At 43.1% G+C, this 22,374-nt stretch overlaps 1 protein-coding gene across 4 annotated transcripts in view; it reads right to left on the reverse strand.

Moving 5' to 3' along the window:
* The window catches only part of LOC121573771 (roundabout homolog 2), a 159,507-nt gene extending 144,774 nt beyond the window's left edge, over positions 1-14,733 (reverse strand). For all 4 annotated transcript variants that reach the window (XM_041886017.2, XM_041886018.2, XM_041886019.2 and 1 more), the window contains exons 1-2: positions 14,180-14,733; positions 9,344-9,670 (exon numbers count right to left, since the gene is read on the reverse strand). In XM_041886017.2, coding sequence (XP_041741951.1) covers positions 9,344-9,670; positions 14,180-14,234 — 382 coding nt within the window. In that variant the 5' untranslated portion in view covers positions 14,235-14,733. The remainder of the gene's footprint in view (positions 1-9,343; positions 9,671-14,179) is intronic.
* Between the last annotated feature and the right edge of the window lie 7,641 nt (positions 14,734-22,374).

Below are 22,374 nucleotides of genomic sequence, written 5' to 3' on the forward strand. Positions count from 1 at the left end.
TTTCTCAGGCGGCACAGGAACTAACACCTCATCGTAATACTGCTCTTTAGTCAACTACTCAAAAAGTCTAAATAAAATGTAATCTACATTCACATTAACCAACAATTGTATGCGTGAGAGCCCCCAAAAAGATGGCTTAAAGACACCCATTGAGTGGGAGACAACTCCTCATCAGTCTGTTTCACACCCAAAGACAACCTTCCCAGTCAGCACCTGCTATCATTTCCTGTGTTAAGACATGGAGGGAGTCATCATCGAGATAACTATCTGATTAGCATCTCAGTTAGAGCTTTCTCACTACGGGCAAGTCAGAAATGTATCTGAGAAGTGAGTGTGGATTTTTTAAAACGAGAATGTAGGCTAGCATTGAGGTCTAATGGGACTAATGTATCTGCATTTTTAAAAGGGGGTGGGGTTGAGGTCAGGGCTAAGGTTGGGGGGCTTGAAAGGGCGTCAGAGTTTTGAAAAAGGCCAGGCCAAGGTAAAGTATTCCGCTTTTGCTGTCTCTAACACAATTAGATGAAATCCCATAGCTATCCTCTTTTCTTACCCACTAGGGCTCCCGAGTGGCACAGCGGTCTAAGGCACTGCATCTCAGTGCTTGAGGCGTCACTACAGACCCCCTGGTTCGATTCCAGGCTGTATCACAACTGGCTGTGATTGGGAGTCCCATAGGGCAGCGCACAATTGGCCAAGCGTCGTCCAGGTTTGGCCGGTGTAGGCTGTCATGTAAATAATAATTTGTTCTTAACTGACTTGCCTAGTTAAATAAAGGCAAAATAAAAACTAACCCAACATGATTTAAAATACACTACATGACCAAAAGTATGTGGACACCGGCTTGTCGAACATCTCATTCCAAAATCATGGGCATTGATACAGAGTTGGTCTCCCCTTTGCTGCTATAACAGCCTCAACTCTTCTGGGAAGGCATTCTAATAGATGTTGGAACATTGCTGCGGGGACTTGCTTCCATTCAGCCACAAGAGCATTACTGAGGTCGGGCACTGATGTTGGGCGATTAGGCCTGGCTCGCAGTCGCCATTCCAATTCATCCCAAAGGTGTTCGATGGGGTTGAGGTCAGGGCTCTGTGCAGGCCAGTCAAGTTCTTCCACACCGATCTCGACAAAACATTTCTGTATGGACCTTGCTTTGTGCACGGGGGCACTGTCATGCTAAAACAGGAAAGGGCCTTCCCCAAACTGTTGCCACAAAGAAACATCTAGAATGTCACGGTATGCTGTAGCGTTAAGATTTCTCTTCACTGGAACTAAGGGGCCTAGCCCGAACCATGAAAAACAGCCCCAGACCACTATTCCTCCTCCACCAAACTTTACAAATGGCACTATGCATTCGGGCAGGTAGCGTTCTCCTGGCATCTGCCAAACCCAGATTCGTCCATTGGACTGCTAGATGGTGAAACGTGATTCATCACTCCAGGGAACGCATTTCCATTGCTCCAGAGTCCAATGGCGGCAAGCTTTACACCACTCCAGCCGACGCTTGGCATTACGCATGGTGATCTTAGGCTTGTGTGCAGCTGGTCGGTCATGGAAACCTATTTCATGAAGCTCCCGACGAAGAGTTATTGTGCTGACGTTGCTTCCAGAGGCACTTTGGAACTCGATAGTGAGTGTTGCAACTGAGGACGGACGATTTTTACGCGCTACGATCTTCAGCACTCGCCGGTCCCGTTCTGTGAGCTTGTGTGGCCTACCACTTCGCGGCTGAGCCGTTGTTGCTCCTAAACGTTTCCACTTCACAATAACAGCACTTACAGTTGACCGGGGCAGCTCTAGCAGGGCAGAAATTTGACAAACTGACTTGTTGGAAAGTTGCCATTCTATGACGGTGCTACTTTGAAAGTCCTTGAGCTATTCAATAAAGCCATTCTATTGCCAATGTTTGTCTATGGAGATTGCATGGCTGTGTGCTCGATATTATACACCTGTCAGCAACGGGTGTGGTAGAAGTAGCTGAATCCACTAATTTGAAGGGGTGTCCACATACTTTTATATATATCGTGTATGTACCATATAGAGATGTATTTAATCCGCAACATGTAATTGTTTTCATTCCTCATCCTCCCATGGCATCCCATTTAAAAACTAAACAATACAATGCCAAGCCAGCACATCCCCCTCCTACTCACACACTCTTCCCTCCCACCACACACTCACTCTCACACACACAGCTGTCTAGCTGGAGAACTTATGTGTGTGTCTCATATCCTGCGGCTCTTCACCCATAATCCTTTCCCAGGACAGCAGGGCAGTATTGATTACAAACCAGGCAGAGGAAATAGCAGGAGGAGGAGGAGGAGAGTACGGAGGGATAAAGGATAGAAGGGGAGGATCCCCCCCATGTGATAGGGAAAGGAGTTAGGAAGGAGAGAGCGGGGAGAGAGGGCATGGGATGCACAAAGAGACAAAGAGTTTTCAGGTTTTGTCTTCATCCAGCAGCTGTCGGGTTTGAGTGAGAGGGGTGTCATCCCGGGTGCTCCTTCAGTCTCACATCGGCTGGCTCATACCAAACACAAATCCACCAGTGTAAAGATCAGCATGCGTCATAACAGGACCATACCAACAATACTTAATCACTGACCCCAGGTCACCGACAGACAGCAAGGCAGATGCCTGATGACAGATGTAAGGGAGGAAAACATTGAAGGAAACTCCCCCCCCCCTCTCCTCACCTCACTGAAAAACACACTGCAAACCACCAGTGTATAATATATGGGAATGAATGTGGATATTTATGTAGCTACAGTATGTGTGTAGCACAGCTACATTTATAGACCATTCATATTTTGTGCATTGTTTCTCAGTTGTCTGCTATGAGTGTGCAGAATGTATGTGCAGTGTGGTGTGTTCATGGCAAGGAACCAGTTCAGTTTAGCACATATTGGAGATGTGAACAGTCCAGTGAATATTCAACCCCCCTCCCAATCCAATACATTTTAAGAAAGTTGAAGCTCATTTACTGAAAGCTAAAATGACCCCAGCCATTATAACATTGGCAGCTGTAGGTTCATTCACCTCAGTCGATCTACAAACGCACAGCTTATTAGCTATAATTAGCTGCTACACATTAACTCACATTAACTCAGCACCGGGATTAAAAACTATAATTGAATATGTACAGAGGGATCTGTTAGCAGAAAAACATATTTTATTAACAAAAGGTAAACAAATAAGTTTGTTTTACAGATTTCTTTTGTGTGCAGTTTTACAGCTAATTTCCTGCAATTCTACAAATGTTGCCATGACTTATGACATGTTAACATGATATCTGAGTGAGAGTGACTAACAAATTCATTGGGGCCCTCTGGAAGTTAGGGGCCCCTGGGCACGTGCCCTGCGTTCCCGGTTGATAATTCGGCCATGATTAATATATATATATTTTTAATGGGTTTTATAGTAAAGACGTAATTTAACTGTAAAAATGTTTTACCTTTAATGTGCCATGAACACAACCTGTCATGATGTTTCCATATGATTGTCAAACAAATCACAACAAAAGTTAGGTTACCTTCGCACGTTCATCCAAAATAATTCCAGCATCCGAACAGCGCACTGTGTACCCGCCAACGCTCCTTCAATTCGCAAGTGGCTGAAACTATCTCACCGGAGAAAGTATCAGAGCGAGTGAAACAGCAGCCCTGACATGCCACATTCGTTTTGGCCGTACAGCATCAGATACATGGGCTACACATACATGTCCTCTGCCTCTACAACGATTATCAGCAGCAAAGAATTGCGTATTGTATCCCCTTAGAGCAGGGCTCTCCAACCCTGTTCCTGGAGAGCTACCGTCCTGTAGGTTCTCACTCCAATCCTAATCTAGGTCACTTGATTCTAATAATTAGCTTGTTGATAAGCTGAATCAGGTTTGTCATAACTGGGTTTGGAGTGAAAACCTACACGAGGGTAGCTCTCCGGGAACAGGGTTGGAGTGCCCTGCCCTAGAGTCTAAGGCCCCGGGGCTGGCCTCGTCGAAAACCAGGCTTCCCTAATACAGGTAAGCCTGGGGAAGTTCATGGCAGAAAAATAGATAAATAGGGGAGGAGACCCTGTGTAAATCAGTGACGCCTCGCTACATGTCAAACCAATAAAATGCCTTGCTTGGGCGGAGCTCCAATAGTGCTCACTAGATTAGTGTCGTAGGTGCAACAGTGTGTGATGATTCTTTTTACAGTCTATGGTGATGATGGCAGGGAAATTGCTGATTAAAACCCCATCAAAAATACAGTATGTTGATGTATGTCAATTTTGTGTGTAGAGCACACTTCTGACAAAACAGAATGTTGTTCCATTTTCTGCAATGTTGCAAACTAGCATATGGAACAACTCTCTGCAAAATGTGTCCTTGCTGGTCTGAAAACAGTGACGAACAGAACACATAGCACCAACGGGCATGTGGGGAGGAGGGTTCTTGAAATGTAACATCAAATCAAAATCTTGCCACTGGGAACCAGCGGACCATTCAAACAGTTTCTGCACAAAAAAAAATATCCAGACCTCCAAGGGAGGTGTGACAGCGATGTGATTTTGAAGGTATGGCAACGCGAGACTACTAGTAAGCTAACCTATGGAATCGTTTTAAGATGGTCATACCAAGGATAATTTAGCTATTTGACTTTGAATTTTAGGACCCCTGTAGGTATAAAAAATATACATTAAAAAAACATTATGATGAAACATTGAATTTGGCCGTGCTGCTATTAGCCCATATAAATGCACTGAATAACAGATTCATACATGGAAAAACAGATAGTCAAACATTTTATTAAAAGGAAGCATGTTTTGAAGTGTCTGTCCTATATCTGAGATATATAAGAAAGCTCTGGTAACGGGTTACCTTCAGATGAGTCAAATCAAATCAAGCTTTATCTATATAGCACATTTCAAACATGAATGCAATGCGCTTCACAGGAAAAAACTGAAATAAAAATCAATGAAAATATAAACAGAAATATTTACTACACAACAAACATAAGGGGATAACAAACAAAATAATAACAAAAACTGACAGACCAAAAAAGCACCCTAAGGAAAAGCAAAGCTAAAAAGGTGTGTTTTAAGATCTCTTTTAAAATATGTCCACAGTTTCGGCCCCCCTCATGTTCTCTGGTAGGCTAATCCAGAGGCAGGGGGCATAGTAACTCAAGGCTGCCTCTCCATGCCTCTTGGTCCTAGGCTTTGGGACAGTTAAAAGGCCAGTGTGCCAGAGGACATGATGGACCTACTGTGTACATACCCAGTGCATTCATGGCCCTGTGTAGCTCTGTTGGTAGAGCATGGCGCTTGCAACGCCAGGGTTGTGGGTTTGTTTCCCACGGGGGGCCATTATGGAGAAAAAAAAATGATGCACTCCCTAACTGCAAGTCACTCTGGATAAGAGCGTCTGCTAAATGACTAAAATGTAAATGTAAATTCAGAAAGCATTCAGACACCTTGACTATTTCCACATTATGTTACGTTATAGCCTTATTCTAAAATTGATTAAATAGTTATTTCCCCTTATCAATCTACACACAATACTCCATAATGACAAAGCAAAAACAGGTTTTTAGAAAGTTCTGTAAATGTATTAAAAATAAAAAACTGAAATATCACATTTACATATGTATTCAGACCCTTTACTCAGTACTTTGTTGAAGCACCTTTGGCAGCGATTACAGCCTCGAGTCTTCTTGGGTATGACGCTACAAGCTTGGCACACCTGTATTTGGGGAGTTTCTCCCATTCTTCTCTGCAGATCGTCTCAAGCTCTGCCAGGTTTGATGGGGAGCGTCGCTGCACAGCTATTTGCAGGTCTCTCCAGAGATGTTCGATCGGGTTCAAGTCCGGCTCAAGTACATTCAGAGACTTGTCCCGAAGAAACTCCTGGGTTGTCTTGGCTGTGTGCTCAGGGTCATTGTCCTGTTGGAATGTGAACCTTCACCCCAGTCTGAAGACCTGAGCGTTCTGGAGCAGGTTTTCATCAAGGATCTCTCTGTACTTTGCTCCGTTCATCATTCCCTCGATCCTGACTAGTCTCCCAGTCCCTGCCGCTGAAAAACATCCCCACAGCATGATGCTGCCAGCACCATGCTTCACCGTAAGGATGTTGCTAGGTTTCCTTCAGACGTGACGCTTGGCATTCAGGCCAAAGAGTTCAATCTTGGTTTCATCACCAGAGAATCTTGTTTCTCATGCATGGTCTGAAAGTCCTTTAGGTGCCTTTTGGCAAATTCCAAGCGGGCTGTCATGTGCCTTTTACTGAGGAGTGGCTTCTGTCTGGCCACACTACCATAAAGGCCTGATTGGTGGAGTGCTGCAGAGATGGTTGTACTTCTGGAAGGTTCTGCCATCTCCACAGAGGAACTCTGGCGCTCTGACCACCTCACTGACCAAGGCCCTTCTCCCCCGATTGCTCAGTTTGGCCGGGCGGCCAGCTCTAGGAAGAATCTTGGTGGTTCCAAACTTCTTCCATTTAAGAATAATGGAGGCCACTGTGTTCTTGTGGACCTTCAATGCTGCAGACATTTGTTGGTACCCTTCCCCAGATCTGTGCCTCAACACGATCCTGTCTCGGAGCGCTATCGACAATTCCTTCGACCTCATGGCTTGGTTTTTGCACTGACATGCACTGTCAACTATGGGACCATTTATAGACAGGTGGGTGCCTTTCCAAATCATGTCCAATCAATGGAATTTACCACCGGTGGACTCCAATCATGTTGTAGAGACATCTCAAGGATGATCAATGGAAACAGGATAAAACTGAGCTCAATTTCGAGTCTCATAGCAAAGGGTCTGAATACTTATGTAAATAAGGTATTTCTGTTTTTTTATAAATTAGCAAAAAATTCTAAACCTTTTTTTCGCTTGTCATTATGGGGTATTGTGTGTAGATTGATTCACATATGTTTTTATTTAATACATTTTAGAATAAGGCTGTAACGTAACAAAATGTGGAAGAAGAGAAGGGGTCTGAATACTTTCCGAATGCACTGTATGTCAATAGAAAGCACCTTGGTAATAACCAGATCGAGAGTATGGCTGCGGTTATGGGTGGACACAGTAACATGTTGGATAAAGTCCATAGAGCTAAAATATGCATAAATTCAATGGCCTTGGAGGCAGTCTCTTTGTCAAAATGAATATTAAAATCGCCCAACATAGTTCTCAAGGTCAATAGACAATAGTTCAGAGAAATCAGTAAAGAAAGTGGGGCAGTGCTTTGGTGGCCTACAATATACAGGGTTATATAGCACTGGTGGCTGACATTTAAACAGTATAGCATGATGCTCAAAAGACCCAAAGGTACCAAATGAAATGTCCTTACAGCTGAGAGCATTAGTAAAAATAGAGGCTGTCCCCCCACCCCTTTTCTGATAGAGCATGAAAAGCTATTGTCTGGGTGGAGGCTTCAATAAGAGCGGCACTACTGTCTGAAGACAGCCAATGCTTCAGTGAGAAACATGCAATCAACTTCGCGCTCAGTAATTAGGTCATTGCTAGTCATTGCTCTAACATTTAGAGACTCCTGAGTGGCGCAGTGGTCTAAGGCACTGCATCGCAGTGCTAACTGTGCCACTAGAGATCCTGGTTCGAATCCAGTCGCAGCCGGCCGCGACCGGGAGACTCATGGGCGGCGCACAATTGGTCCAGGGTAGGGGAGGGAATGGCCGGCAGGGATGTAGCTCAGTTGATAGAGCATGGTGTTTGCAACGCCAGGGTTGTGGGTTCAATTCCCACGGGGGGCCAGTATAAAAAAAATATGTATTCACTAACTGTAAGTCGCTCTGGATAAGAGCGTCTGCTAAATGACTAAAATGTAATTTAAAAGAGCCATAGTAAATGAGTGTGGGCCACTCTGCCCCTGGGCATCTGCCTCGAGGTAACCGATGGAATAACAACCAAATTATTAACGTTACAAAGTTTTTTAACAGTCTCCAATCTATCAGAATGGTAGGATATGACTGTTTGTATAAACTCAGTAGAAGGCGGAGTTAGAGGAACATAAATTAGGCTACTCACAATAACCATAGTGCCATTTCTACGGGAGTTGACGGGGGTCGTATAACAAAACGGAGAACACCATCGTGAGAGACTCATCTTAACCATTATCATATTAATTTGTAGGCCAAACCGTTCTAACACTAAATACATTTTCGTGAGAAGACCGATTTTCGAGATGTCTCAGTCTGACAAACACCGCTGTAGCTCTGCCACCTTCCATCGCAGATGCAAAAGGCCGACATACAGTATGCGGATGCGGTGGATTGAAACGCAGCCCATGCAAAAAAACTGATATCTCTCGCTTAAACAAACAGATGTTTTTTTTTTATTATGCCTCGAGCGAAGCATGGGGGGCTTTAAATGTATTCTTTTTATTTTTACTTTTATGCCCAGCTCATGAGGCCCCTTGATGATGTGAGGCCTGACACAAATTGCATCTTCTGCTTAATGGTAAGTCCTCCAGTGACTAACTAGACTAATTGACCAATATATATATATTTTGTCTGACATGGGCTAATTGAGTGACTGTCTATGAGTGACATATATCAAGAGAAAAACTGCTGATGCACAACCAAGTTTTGAAATTGCACCTTGTGTATTCTACTATTCTAACTCTCAACAGTAAGTGGAGACCCCGACTGAGTTCCTTAAAAAATAATTTGAAAAACGTACAGAGGTCCGGTCCTCCGTGTCCTCATATTTAGCTACAGTCCTGCCCTACCCACACACAGTCACAAGAAAATTAAACACCTCATTTAACATCAACCCCTCCCATCCCAGAGGCCACATTAACTTCCCAGCAGGGGGCAGAGAGAGTGTACAACGTCAAAAACAAATCAAAGAACAATCTAGAGACTTCATCCATTTCTCATGATTTTTTTTCATTTAGCCTCTTAGGACCCCAGTAATGGTAATCAATGGATCAAGCTGCTGTCACACCGTTAAGACCTATAGGGACCACTATATAGAGCCCCTATAGGTCTATAAACTCACACACACACACACGCGCGTGCAAACGCATGCACACGCGCACATGTGGGCACACGCACACACACACACTAACACTAAATAATGCCTTTATTCAACACAGAAGTGTTCTCTGCAATTATTATCTATAATTATGCTTCTTCCTAACTTAAATTTATGACTGTAACATTATCATCCACAAAATATGTGCTACTGCTATCATATTTATGGTCATATCATCGAGTTTACAATAACAGTATCATTAAAACACATACACAAAGGCAACACAGCTCGGACAATGGGGCACTCTATCTTTCCAATTTCATGGCACTCATCATTAACATAAAGAATTGTGGGTGGGACTTACATGCTACTTCTAATGATGCATTTCTGCTCACTGCCTCCCCCAGGTAGTTACGGGCCACACACACGTAGCTGCCGTCATCTGGCTTGCTGCGTCGGCCGTGGACGATGCGCAGGAAGAAGAGGGAGCCGCTGGGCAGCAGCATGCGGTGGGATCGGGGGTTGTCCCGGTCTGTCTCCACCCGCTCCCCGTCCTTGTACCACTCCACCGTGGGGGCGGGACGCCCCTCCGCCTTGCAGTTGAGGGTGGCCGGCTCCCCCTTGGACACGATGAGGTCAGAGGGGTGCTCCACGATCCGAGGAGGGGAGTCATCCTGACGCAGACGAGATCCTGGGAGGACAGGAGTGGAGAAAAATGATTAGCAACACATATGCCAACATAAGATATGTTCAGTAATACCAACTGACAATATCGATAAGGCCGGATTGATGTGTAAAATATACAGGGAGAAAGTCTGAGAGAAAGCCTATTAATGAGTGCCAGGCCCTGACAGGCAGCACACACACCATGTCACTACACAGAATCGAGCCGCAATATCTACGCTGACAGACAGAAGCCAGAGAGTCAATATGGCTAATTAGCTTTTTCATTTACACATTCCGTCAAGTGCTCTGTTCCTCTTAGATGCTGCTGGGTGGTGAGTGTTGTACGTCGGTTTCTATTTCTAAGCGTGTCTTCAGATATGCACGTGATATAGAAAAGCATATCAACATGTATGTGTGTCTTCTGTTCCTCTTTGACAGATGCAGACTTTTGCAGTCAGTGTGAATGTGGAGTCTGTTTCTCTGTCCCTCTCACAGGGTTTGATGTCACCGTGAACAAGTCAACAGGAACGCATTCCTGTCGTGTGTCAGCTGGAAGTGGAGGAAAAGCAACCCAAACATGCTGGGGAAAGGAGAGGAAGCAGCAAGTGTTTGATGCCATTACCAAACGCTAGCTCCCACACTGCCTCCAGCCCTGCCTAGTACCCACAACCCTCCTCTTCTCCCCTTGTCTGTGTCGGCGACGCAGCGAGGCATCACAACACAACATTACTCATACGGAGACAAATGGGATATGACAAACACTACTCTGTTTTTCTGTGTAAGGATGGGAGTAAGCACTTAAGAGGGTAACCTGGGAGAGAGCTATAGTGTTCAGTTCGATAACGAGACTAACTGAGCCATGACATAAATATGTTTTAGTAATGGGTTTAGTTTTCTGGATGTGTTGCTCTTTCAAGTCTACACACCTCTCTTTGATGGGACATCTGCTAAAAACGCACAAAATAAGTCAATTTCCACCTTCCCAAATCCATCAGACTCTAAAGCCATGTGACTGGCAGGCTCCCTCCGTGCTAACCTGAGCGAAGCTGCCAGCCACTGTTCTCCCTGGGATGCCACACTCCAAAACGCCCCTCTCAGATGATTACCAATACCCAGCCCACTCAAGTGTGCCGACTCCCTGCCCGTCTGACTTACTCTCACTCCCCCTCCCTTCCCCACACCCACCCCCACCTAGTGTTTAATGGCCCTAATGGCCGCTGGCTGGATCCATTCAACTACAACCACAGTTATAAATTCATACATAACCAAAGATCTCCGTCCTCCAAAAAGCTTCTCATTTCATTAGTCCCTTCAGTGAGCCTGTTCATGGAACTGCCCACGCAATTCATGCACTCAGTTTCACCCAGGTCCTGAGAGCAGTACAGAAACTGAAACAGACTAATGCTAATTTCAGCCACCCAGGGCTTACTCTATTACGGCCCTGCATATGAGCAGTGGTTTTTATCCCTGAATAAACTAGTCTTAAAGGTCTTCCGACAACTTAACATTTCTGAGATAAGGTTTCCCCATAGAGCAGCTATGGTCTTCCAAACTCATTACTCTCTACCTTATCTTGCTCTCTCTGAGGTAAAACTGTACGCCCAGGCGACAGCAGAAATGTCATGGCTACTCTTGACTAGGATTTAGCTGCACTCTGGCTAAACAAAAACATATGAAAACAGCATCTCCCTCTGCACTTTAACTTTGTCCATATCAACTGTCACATCCATTTCAGCTGACATCCCTCTCCTACTGTACATAGCTGTTGGCTGGAATATTCATAAAGGGAAGTGTACTGAGAGAAACAAGTCAGTCAGAATAGTTATGTAATACCATCACAAACCACTGATATTATCAACACGCTGTACTAATATTGACAAATCATAATGTCCCTTGGAATTACAGTGGAATTACAATTATACTTTTAAATGCATGTAAAATGAATGTATTTGAATTGCTGATTGGTGAATTGCACTGTGCACATACAGAGTTTGCCCAATGTGCACTTATCAGGAATTGACTGAATATTGACCATCTTGGACTCTCCCATCACAGCAGAGGATGATAGTGTCTTTCAATCAAATCAAATCAAATGTTATTTGCCACATGCGCCGAATACAACAGGTGTAAATCTTTGTCCAATACGAGGTGAGTAATCGCTGTCCTGATATCCAGAAGCTCTTTTTGGTCATAACAGACGGTGGCAGAAACGTTATGAACAGAATAAATTACAAATAATGGCAAAAAACACACACAACAGTAGAATTGGTTAGAGGGCTGTAAAACGGCAGCCATCTTCTCCGGCGCCATTCAGTAGAATGGCGCCTTTCTCTGTGACTTGGCATTGTCTCATAATTCTTCTGTTTAATCTCAGGCTTACTTTCATTAACACAGCGCTGCCAAGACCTTGCTAATTTAATCACCCACAGACAGTCAAATGGCCTTGTGCCTAAAACCCTCTGCGAACCCCACCATGTCACCCTCTTTCACACACAACACTAACACACATGCATAGGCAGTACACAACCGCAAAACCAACTTGACAAAGTTATATAGCAAAGAGTGAAAAATCGATGAGGAGAGTGAGTGTGTGTGAAAGAGAGAGAGAGAGAGAGAGAGAGAGAGAGAGAGAGAGAGAGAGAGAGAGAGAGAGAGAGAAAGAGAGAGAAAGACAGAGAGAGAGAGAGAAAGAGAGCGTGAGAGAGAGCTACTGTTACTAATGCACAATAAAATACTCATACTAACGCACAGTATAACACCTGCTTCCCAATTGTACAGGTCCAGTAGTTGAATGAAAGCCCTGTAAGTGCGGTTAAGAGCGCTGGGACAGTAACTGAAAGGTCGCTGGTTCGAATCCCCGAGCCAACTAGGTGAAAAATCTGTTGATGTGCCCTTGAGAAAGGCACTTAACCCTAGTTGCTCTGGATAAGAGAGTTTGCTAAATGACTCAAATGTAAATGTAGTAGAATATAAGCAATGGAGCGGGGCACATATGGTAGTCAACAGCCATAGGGACGGCACCAACCCCCTCTCTCAGCAAATTAATGCTTTCAATGTGGACATGGTCATCAAAAACAGCTGAATATCCAGTGGGGGACAACACAGTGCCATTGGCCTGGAGAGCCCATATTGACCAAGACAGGTAGCTCAACTGTTATGAGTGCTGTGTCCTCACCAGTGATGGTGCTCAAGGGACATACAGTATGTACAGTATGTCCTGTGACCAGTGGACACAGTGTCCATATATTACAGTCCGAAACAAGTCACAGGACTATAAGATAATTCAGAATAATAGTCTCCATGACAAGTTTTGGGACTTTTCAGACAAAGTTCCACCAGCTGCATAGCAGAACCCAAATCATCTGGGTCTAACACAAGCCTTCTGATGTTCAGGGTCGAACTGTATATATCCACCAACTCCACCCCATTTTTTTTTCTTCTTTACATTTCATACACACCATTGATGTCCCTCTAAAGTTTCAGTCTTAAAAGAAAAATCCACTCAAAAACTATATTTTTTTCAGTCCACAGTCCCAAAATGTTTTGCATGTCAGCTGTCATGTTTTCAAGATATTGGATTTTCAAGAAGTAAAGTGTCACTTGCCACATGTGTTTTGCATCATTTGATGCATTTTGCATCATCCTGATGATGTAGCAAGTGACACCATGCCTCTTGAAAGTCCAATATCTTAAAAACTTGACTGCTGACATGCAAAACATTTTGGGACTGTATTAACAGTGGACTAAGGAAAAAAAATACCAAAAGATAGTTTTTGAGGGGATTTTTCCTTTAAGACTGTGAAACTTTAGGACATCAATGGTGTCTTTGAAATATAAAGAACAAAAAGAAAATGGGGTGACAGCGTATTATTAACAAAAGAAAGATGACAATACAAGTGAAAGCTGCTGCCTATGGAATATGTGAGTCACCTATGGGTAATTCACACAAAACAGTGCTGAATATCATTAAATTGAAACCGAATAAATGGTACATTCAATTATCAGCCAAGGGTAAAATTAAAATTTTCAAATCCTCCCTAATGATAGACTTACATCAATTAGGAACATGTAATTGAGGAACGATTTCATTAATCAGGAACCCCTAAACAAGCATATGTTTCGAATTGCAATACATGATTAATTATTATGATAGTTAATCAAATTTCAACGAATATAATCGATAAAATAACACATTGACAATCCGTTGCTCATAAAATAGTCTGGTGCTTCAAAGCCAAGTTGAAAGGATCAACCCCTGCATGTTGAGACACATTCAGCGAGCAAAGAGAGACCACATGTGTGCACCCCTTTTCACCTGCTTTCCCCAACGTTTTCAAATTAGGAATAGAAGGAACAATTCAGGCAAAATACAGTTGCTACTGCAGGTGCTCTAATCAAACGCGGGGTTGTTCGATGTTTTAGCTGGGGTACCCACACTTAGGCTACGTGGAAATGTAAAACGAAAAACAGGAAAAAACTATGTTTGTATTATAAAGTTAATTGTGGTGACCAAATCAAATGTTCCAGGACTTACCGTTGACTTGGGTGTGCAATAGTCCATAGAAAAATAAAAACCGTAGTAGACCCATTCTGGCATAGTAACCGTCCACCGTTTATTAGCGCAAAACTCGTCAGCTAGACTTCTTTACCTTGCCGATTGTGCGACTCTGTAGTTTTGGTTCTGAACACATAAACTGTTGAATTTTAATACAACGAAATCATTCACGAGACGACTTCATGTTTTCTCACCAAGAGCGCACCGGATGGGTAGCCTACTTCTCCACACATATCATTTGGAGGTGTCTCATCACGCAGACACCAACCACAGAGCAACGATGTGCTCGCCTCATAACATCGCCCCGACCTGCTCCCAGAGCCTATTTCATGCAATGATCCGTCCAGCTAAAAGTGTCGAAAACGAAGCCATTAGGCTACTCAATATAGAATATACATGGTCAGAATAACCATCATTTTGAAAATGTCACTCCGACTGAATACGCGCAGTTCAGTAACCAACAGGCGGGACTGTTGTGAGCCAACAGTGGTGGACTGTGTTGGTGGTTTTAGACCGAGGTGAAACGCTGCACAGTTACAGCCCCCTTCCTCGTGGAACTGTACACTGGTAGGCTACAGTAGTAGTGGGCTACAGAAACGCGGATGCGCAGACTTGCGTCAAACCATCTCAGAATGTGCAAGAGGTTGCACCTATGCGCTGATCTGAGGTCAGTTTGGGTTTAGATTAGAGGGGCAAACTAGTCCTAGATCTGAACTGTCGACATAGCTACAGAGCGCTGTGTAAACCACATACAAATCACATAACCACATTTGGCTATGACAATATTTATTGGCAAGATTTGCCCATAGAAATGTTGTTTGGGTTTGGTGTTTAAATTGCTATGCAATTGGTATGCATTTTATTAGCAAATGAAGGCAATTAATGACATTGCTCTGTGCGCGTTATAACATCTGGAGTACGCTAAACAGCCATGTACAATAAAGTAGCGTCCTCTATCGACGACATGGTTATCTCATATATCTCCTCTGGCATAAACAGAATGTGACTGCAAAGGGTTTTTTACCTATATGGCAATTCCCTCAGTGAATATCAATGACAAATTGACTGCTAATAGCCCATGGCACGTACTGTATACTGCCAGCAGTCGATTCCGATTCTACTGATGATAATTTAATTTGCCCAGTGGACAGGTTTGAAATGTACAGTCACTTTTTGGTTATTCACTTTACTGTAAAGGGAGGTATCATCTAGAGCAGGGGTCAGGAACAGGCGGCCCGCTGGCCAAAACCGGCCCATGAGTGATTTTTTGGCCCCACAAAGTTTTTAGTAAAAAATAAATGAAACATTTTTATTGGACTTTTGTTTTTGGTTTTAAAAAAAGACTGTAAAATCATCAGGAATTCAGCAAAACATTTGTTTAATTCAGGAAATCTTTTCCCAAGTATTCCCACAAATAAAAAAAAGAGACATACGTGATCGTGTCTCAATGTAATCAAGGAATGAAAATATTGTTATTTTTGGGCTTAGTTGTGGTCAATTTGCAGCCCACAAATTATTATAATTATGTTCCGTCCCCACGACCATCCACTCCCCCAAAAAATGTGTGATGGTAGGTGTAAAGTGAGGTGGTTCATCGTAGATTGCCATTATACAGGTAGAGTTTTGGTTAGGTGATTAAAACAAAAAGTCACAGTAAATTTTGGTTCAGTCCACCAGGCAAACTGAATGATCACCTGTACAACTAGAGGCGAAAAAACTCTAGATCAGCTTTACTCCACAGACAGAGATGCATACAAAGCTCTCCCTCGCCCTCCATTTGGCAAATCTGTCCATTACTCTATCCGCCTGATTCCTGCTTACAAGCAAAAACTCAAACAGGAAGTACCAGTGACGCGCTCAATATGGAAGTGGTCCGATGAAGCGGATGCTAAGCTACAGGACTGTTTCGCTAGCACAGACTGGAATATGTTCCGGGATTCATCTGATGGCATTGGAGTTTACCACATCAGTCACCGGCTTCATTAATAAGTGCATCGATGACGTTGTCCCCACAGTGACCGTATGTACATATCCCAATCAGAAGCCATGGATTACAGGCAACATCTGCACTGAGCTAAAGACTAGAGCTGCCGCTTTCAAGGAGAGGGACACTAATCTGGATGCTTATAAAAAATCCTGTTATGTCCTCCGACAAAACATCAAACAGGCAAAGCGTCAGTACAGGGCTTGTAAACTATCAGGGCTTGCAAACTATTGCGGATTACAAAGGGAAACCCAGCCGCAAGCTGCCCTATTGACGCAAGCTTACCAGACGAGCTAAATGCCTTCTATGCTCTCTTCGAGGCAAGTAACACTGAACGATGCATGAGAGCACCAGCGTTTTCAGATGACTGTGTGATCACGCTCTCCGTAGCCGATGTAAATAAGACCTTTAAACAGGTTAACATTCACTAGGCCACAGGGCCAGACAGATTACCAGGACACGTACTCAAAGCGTGCGCTGACCAGCTGGCAAGTGTCTTCACTGACATTTTCAACTTCTAACCGACCCAGTCTGTAATACCTGCATGTTTCAAGCAGACCACCATAGTCCATGTGCCCAAGAACACCAAGGTAACCTGTCTAAATTATTATCACCCAGTAGCACTCACATCTATAGCCATGAAATGCTTTGAAAGGCTGGTCAACATCATCATCCCAGACACTGTGGACCCACTCCAAATCGCATACCGCCAGATCCACAGATGACGCAGTCTCTATTGCACTCCATACTGCCCTTTCCCACTTTGACAAAAGAAACACCTACGTGAGAATGCTGTTCATTGACTACAGCTCAGCGTTCAACACCATAGTGCCCCTTAGCTCATCACTTAGCTAAGGACCCTGGGACTCCACACCTCCCTCTGCAACTGGATCCTGGACTTCCTGACGGGCCGCCCCCAGGTGGTGAGGGTAGGCAACAACACATTCGCCACGCTGAACCTCACCACTGGGCCGCTCAGGGGTGTGTGCTTAGTCCCCTCCTGTACTCCCTGTTCACCCACGACTGCATGGACAAAACGAGAATCGTAACGGATATGGGCAGTTGTCTGGGCACGATTATGATCAAAGTATTTTTTTGTGTGCAAAGCTGTCATCAAGTCAAAGGGTGGCTATTTCAAGAATCTCAAATATAAAAAATATATTATGATTCGCTTAACCCTTTTTGGGTTACTACATGATTCCATATGTGTTATTTCATAGTTTTGATCTCTTCACTATTATTCTACAATGTAGAAAATAGTAAAAATTAAGAAAAACCCTTGAATGAGTAGGTGTGTCCAAACTTTTGACTGGTAGGGTTCATGACATGTACATATTACCTCAATTACCTCAAATATCTCGTACCCCTGCACATTGACTCGGTAACGGTACTCCTTGTATACTGAAAAAATATATAAACGCAACATGCAACACTTTCAAGGTTTTGCTGAGTTACAGTTCATATAAGGAAATCAGTCAATTTCACGTGACTGGGCAGGGGCGCTGCCATGGGTTGACCTGGGAGGGTATAGGCCAATCCCCTAGGTAGCCAGGCCCAGTCAATCAGAATGAGTTTTTCCCTACAAAAGTGCTTTATTACAGACAGAAATACTCTGCAGCACCCCCCACTCCCCTCCTCTGACGATCCAGCAGGTGAAGAAGCTGGATGTGGAGGTTCTGCGCTGGCGTGGTGACACATGGTCTGCGGTTGTGAGGCCGGTTGGATGTACTGCCAAATTCTCCAAAACGACGATCGAGGTGGCTTATGGTAGAGAAATGAACATTCGGTTCCCTGGCAACATTCCTGAAGTCAGCATTCCAATTGCACACTCCCTCAAAACTTGAGACATCTGTGGCATTGTGTTGTTTGACAAACCTTTTATTGTCCCCAGCACAAGGTGCACCTGTGTAATGATCATGCTGTTTAATCAGCTTCTTGATATGCCACACCTGTCAGGTGGATGGATTATCTTGACAAATGATAAAATACTAATTAAGAGGGATGTAAACACATTTGTGCACATAATCTGAGAGAAATAAGCTTTTTGCGCGTATGGAACATTTCTGGGATATTTTATTTAAGCTCATGAGACATGGGACCAACACTTTACATGTTGTGTTTATATTTTTGTTCAGTGTATATACAGTTGACGTCGGAAGTTTACAAACACTTAGGATGGAGTCATTAAAACTCGTTTTTCAACCACTCCACACATTTCTTGTTAACAAACTATAGTTTTGGCAAGTCGGTTAGGACATCTACTTCGTGCATGACACAAGTACATTTTCCAACAATTGTTTACAGACAGATTATTTCACTTATAATTTACTGTATCACAATTCCAGTGGGTCAGAAGTTTACATACACTAAGTTGACTATGCCTTTAAACAGCTTGGAAAATTCCAGAAAATGATGTCATGGCTTTAGAAGCATCTGATAGGCTAATTGACATCATTTGAGTCAATTGGAGGTGTACCTGTGGATGTATTTCAAGGCCTACCTTCAAACTCAGTGCCTCTTTGCTTGACATCATGGGAAAATCCAAATAAATCAGCCAAGACCTCCACAAGTCTGGTTCATCCTTTGGAGCAATTTCCAAACGCCTGAAGGTACCACGTTCATCTGTACAAACAATAGTATGCAAGTATAAACACCATGGGACCACGCAGCCGTCATACCGCTCAGGAAGGTTCTGTCTCAAAGAGATGAACATACTTTGGTGCGAAAAGTGCAAATAAATTCCAGAAGAACAGCAAAGGACCTTGTGAAGATGCTGGAGGAAACAGGTACAAAAGTATCTATATCCACAGTAAAACGAGTCCTATATCGACATAACCTGAAAGGCTGCTCAGCAAGGAAGAAGCCACTGCTCCAAAACCACCATAAAAAAGCCAGACTATGGTTTGCAACTGCACATGAGGACAAAGATCGTACTTTTTGGAGAAATGTCCTCTGGTCTGATGAAACAAAAATAGAACTGTATGCCCATAATGACCATCGTTATGTTTAGAGGAAAAAGGGGAAGGATTGCAAGCCGAAGAACACCATCCCAACCGTGAAGCACAGGGGTGGCAGCATCATGCTGTAGGGGTGCTTTGCTGCAGGAGGGACCGGTGCAGTTCACAAAATAGATGGCATCATGAGGAAGGAAAATTATGTGGCTATATTGAAGCAACATTTCAAGACATCAGTCAGGAAGTTAAAGCTTGGTCGCAAATGGGTCTTCCAAATGGACAATGACCCCAAGCATACTTCCAAAGTTGTGGCAAAATGGCTTAAGGACAACAAAGTCAAGGTATTGGAGTGGCTATCACAAAGCCCTGACCTCAATTCTATAGAACATTTGTGGGCAGAACTGAAAAAGCATGTGCAAGCAAGGAGGCCTACAAACCTGACTCAGTTACACCAGCTCTGTCAGGAGGAATGGGCCAAAATTCACCCAACATATTGTGGGAAGCTTGTGGAAGGCTACCCGAAACGTTTGACCCAAGTTAAACAATTTAAAGGCAATGCTACCAAATACTAATTGAGTGTATGTAAACTTCTGACCACTGGGAATGTGATGAAAGAAATAAAAGCTACTATTATTCTGACATTTCACATTCTTAAAATAAAGTGGTGATCCTAACTGACCTAAAACAGGGAATTTTTACTAGGATTAAATGTCAGGAATTGTGAAAAACTGAGTTTAAATGTATTTGGCTAAGGTGTATGTAAACGTCCAACTTCAAATGTAGCTTCATTATAGTTTTTTTATTGTGTTACTATTTACTTTTTTTAGTAGCACATTTTTCCTACTTTTTAACTCTGCATTGTTGGGGATGGGCTCATAAGTAAGTCATAAATCTACACCTGTTGTATTCAGCGCATGTGACAAATAACATTTTATTTTATTTTTTATAATATGAGATGGCTGAGTGCAAAGCACTCACAGGAATAGTTGGTCTCTGCAGATGATGGGATAAGTGCTATCATGAAGTGAAAATAAACCATACCGTCTGTGATTGCTTCTGATGGGAGAGAGTGACCCTGTTCCCATCCCACACTTTCCTTTCTCTACCTCTGATGCGCACCTCTGTGGCCTTGTCTTTTAGATGATGCCTTTACAGCTCCCCTGCCATTATTGGCACTCTGTATCTGAAAGACACTTTGGCAGAAAGAAAACATGTAGTTGATAAAAGTTTCATGAATTGAATGTTGAGGTGCATTGGCCTACTCACACCCACAACACTAGTTCCATTGAGGAACACTGAAGATAGTTTTTAGCCAAATAAGCTTTCATTGGAAATGTAATGATCTCTCATTCAGTAATACATAACAGAATAGTTAATGAACCTGACATCTCAATGAAATCGGCGCAGGCATTCACATATTCACAGACCTCACACAAACACACAAAATAAGTGTGGTTCATGATTTTAGGCTACCGTGTCTCACGGCCAATGGAGTTGATAAGTAGCCTACACTGTAGATTTTTACATTTACATTTTAGTCTTTTAGCCGAAGCTCTTATCCAGAGTTACTTACAATTAATCCATTCATCTTAAGATATCTAGGTGAGACAACCACATATCACAGTTGTAGGATTTATTTAAGTAGGGTTTCAGACGTTTTCAGAATGTAAAACATTTCCTGTTGTTTTACAGTTACTTACAGGCAGCCAGTTGCCTGTTTAGTTACTGTAAAAAAAAAGGTACACTTTTCTACCATTGTTTTTACGGTAACTTACAGTCAACTGGCGCCTGCAAGCTGACTAGGATTTATTTAAGTAGGGTTTCAGACGTTTTCAGAATGTAAAACATTTCCTGTTGTTTTACAGTTACTTACAGGCAGCCAGTTGCCTGTTTAGTTACTGTAAAAAAAAAGGTACACTTTTCTACCATTGTTTTTACGGTAACTTACAGTCAACTGGCGCCTGCAAGCTGACTTCAGTTGTCAGTTGGACGGTGTTTCCTCGGACACATTGGTGCGCTGACTCTGGACCTTCGCCTCTCCCGAGTCCATTGGGGAGTTGCAGCGATGTGACAAGATTGTAACTACCAATTTGATATTACAAAATTGGGGAGAAAAAGGGGGTATTAAAAATGTACCGTATTAATCAGTCCAACTGACAACCAAAGTCAGCTTGCATGCGCCAGTTGACTGTAAGTTACCGTAAAAACAATGGTAAAAAAGCGTACCTTTTTTTTACAGTAACTAAATGTACTGTTACAGTAATGTACAGTAATGAAGCAGTTTACATCAAAGCACTGTGCCAATGCTTGTATCACTTTATCAGAAGCACGTCATCAATGACATCCAAAGCTTTGTTTGATCACATGCCTTTTCAAACCGTGTGTTGCAAAATGCAAGATCCCACTGATTTCACCGTGATTCCAGTGCTTTCTTCGATTCCAAACTGCTTTTAAACACTGACCTCTACTGGACTCCGTACTTACCAATGTAATTACGATTTTCACAAGTTATTTCACTTGACTGGTAGCTTAGCAGGTAGAGTTGGGAACTATAGAACATTCAGGGACCCTAAGGTATGGGGTAGAATCATGGTGAAGGCACACTGAAAATTATTTTATGTGAAACCCCACTTTCTGCACATTGTTGTTGTCACGACTTCCGCCGAAGTTGGTGCCTCTCCTATCGGCGGTCGTCGTCACCGGCTTTCTGGCTGCCACCGATCTACGTTTCTGTTTTCCATTTGTTTTGTCTGTATTGTACACACCAGGTTCCCATCACGTTAATTTGTTTCCCTATTTAACCCTCTGGTTCCCTCATGGTGTTGTGCGTGATTGTTCTTTGTTTGGTGTTTATACTGCTGTGAGCTGATGTATTTCTCTGTGTGGAAATTAGATTTGTTGTTTTTCGAGTAAAGTTAGTCTATTACTCAGTTCTGTGTCCTGAGCCTGACTCCGTCCTACCGCTGCACACAGACACCTGACAGTTGTTCAAATAATTTGTTTGATATAGTACAAGCTTCTGTCCAGCGATTCCCTGGGTGCATGCGCACGAACAAAAACCAATCACTTTTCTTAAATACTGGGATGACAATAACAATAGAACAAATGGAATCACTCAAAAGGCAGGGAACATATCGAAAACAACGTGACTGTAATCCCTACAGGGGATATGGCTGACATTTCTTGCAAAATCGTGGCCTGCTTGGACATTAGTAGTCGAGCATTTGCAGTTTGGC

The sequence above is a fragment of the Coregonus clupeaformis genome, chromosome 9 (genome assembly GCF_020615455.1).
Source record: "Coregonus clupeaformis isolate EN_2021a chromosome 9, ASM2061545v1, whole genome shotgun sequence".
Taxonomy (NCBI): domain Eukaryota; kingdom Metazoa; phylum Chordata; class Actinopteri; order Salmoniformes; family Salmonidae; genus Coregonus; species Coregonus clupeaformis.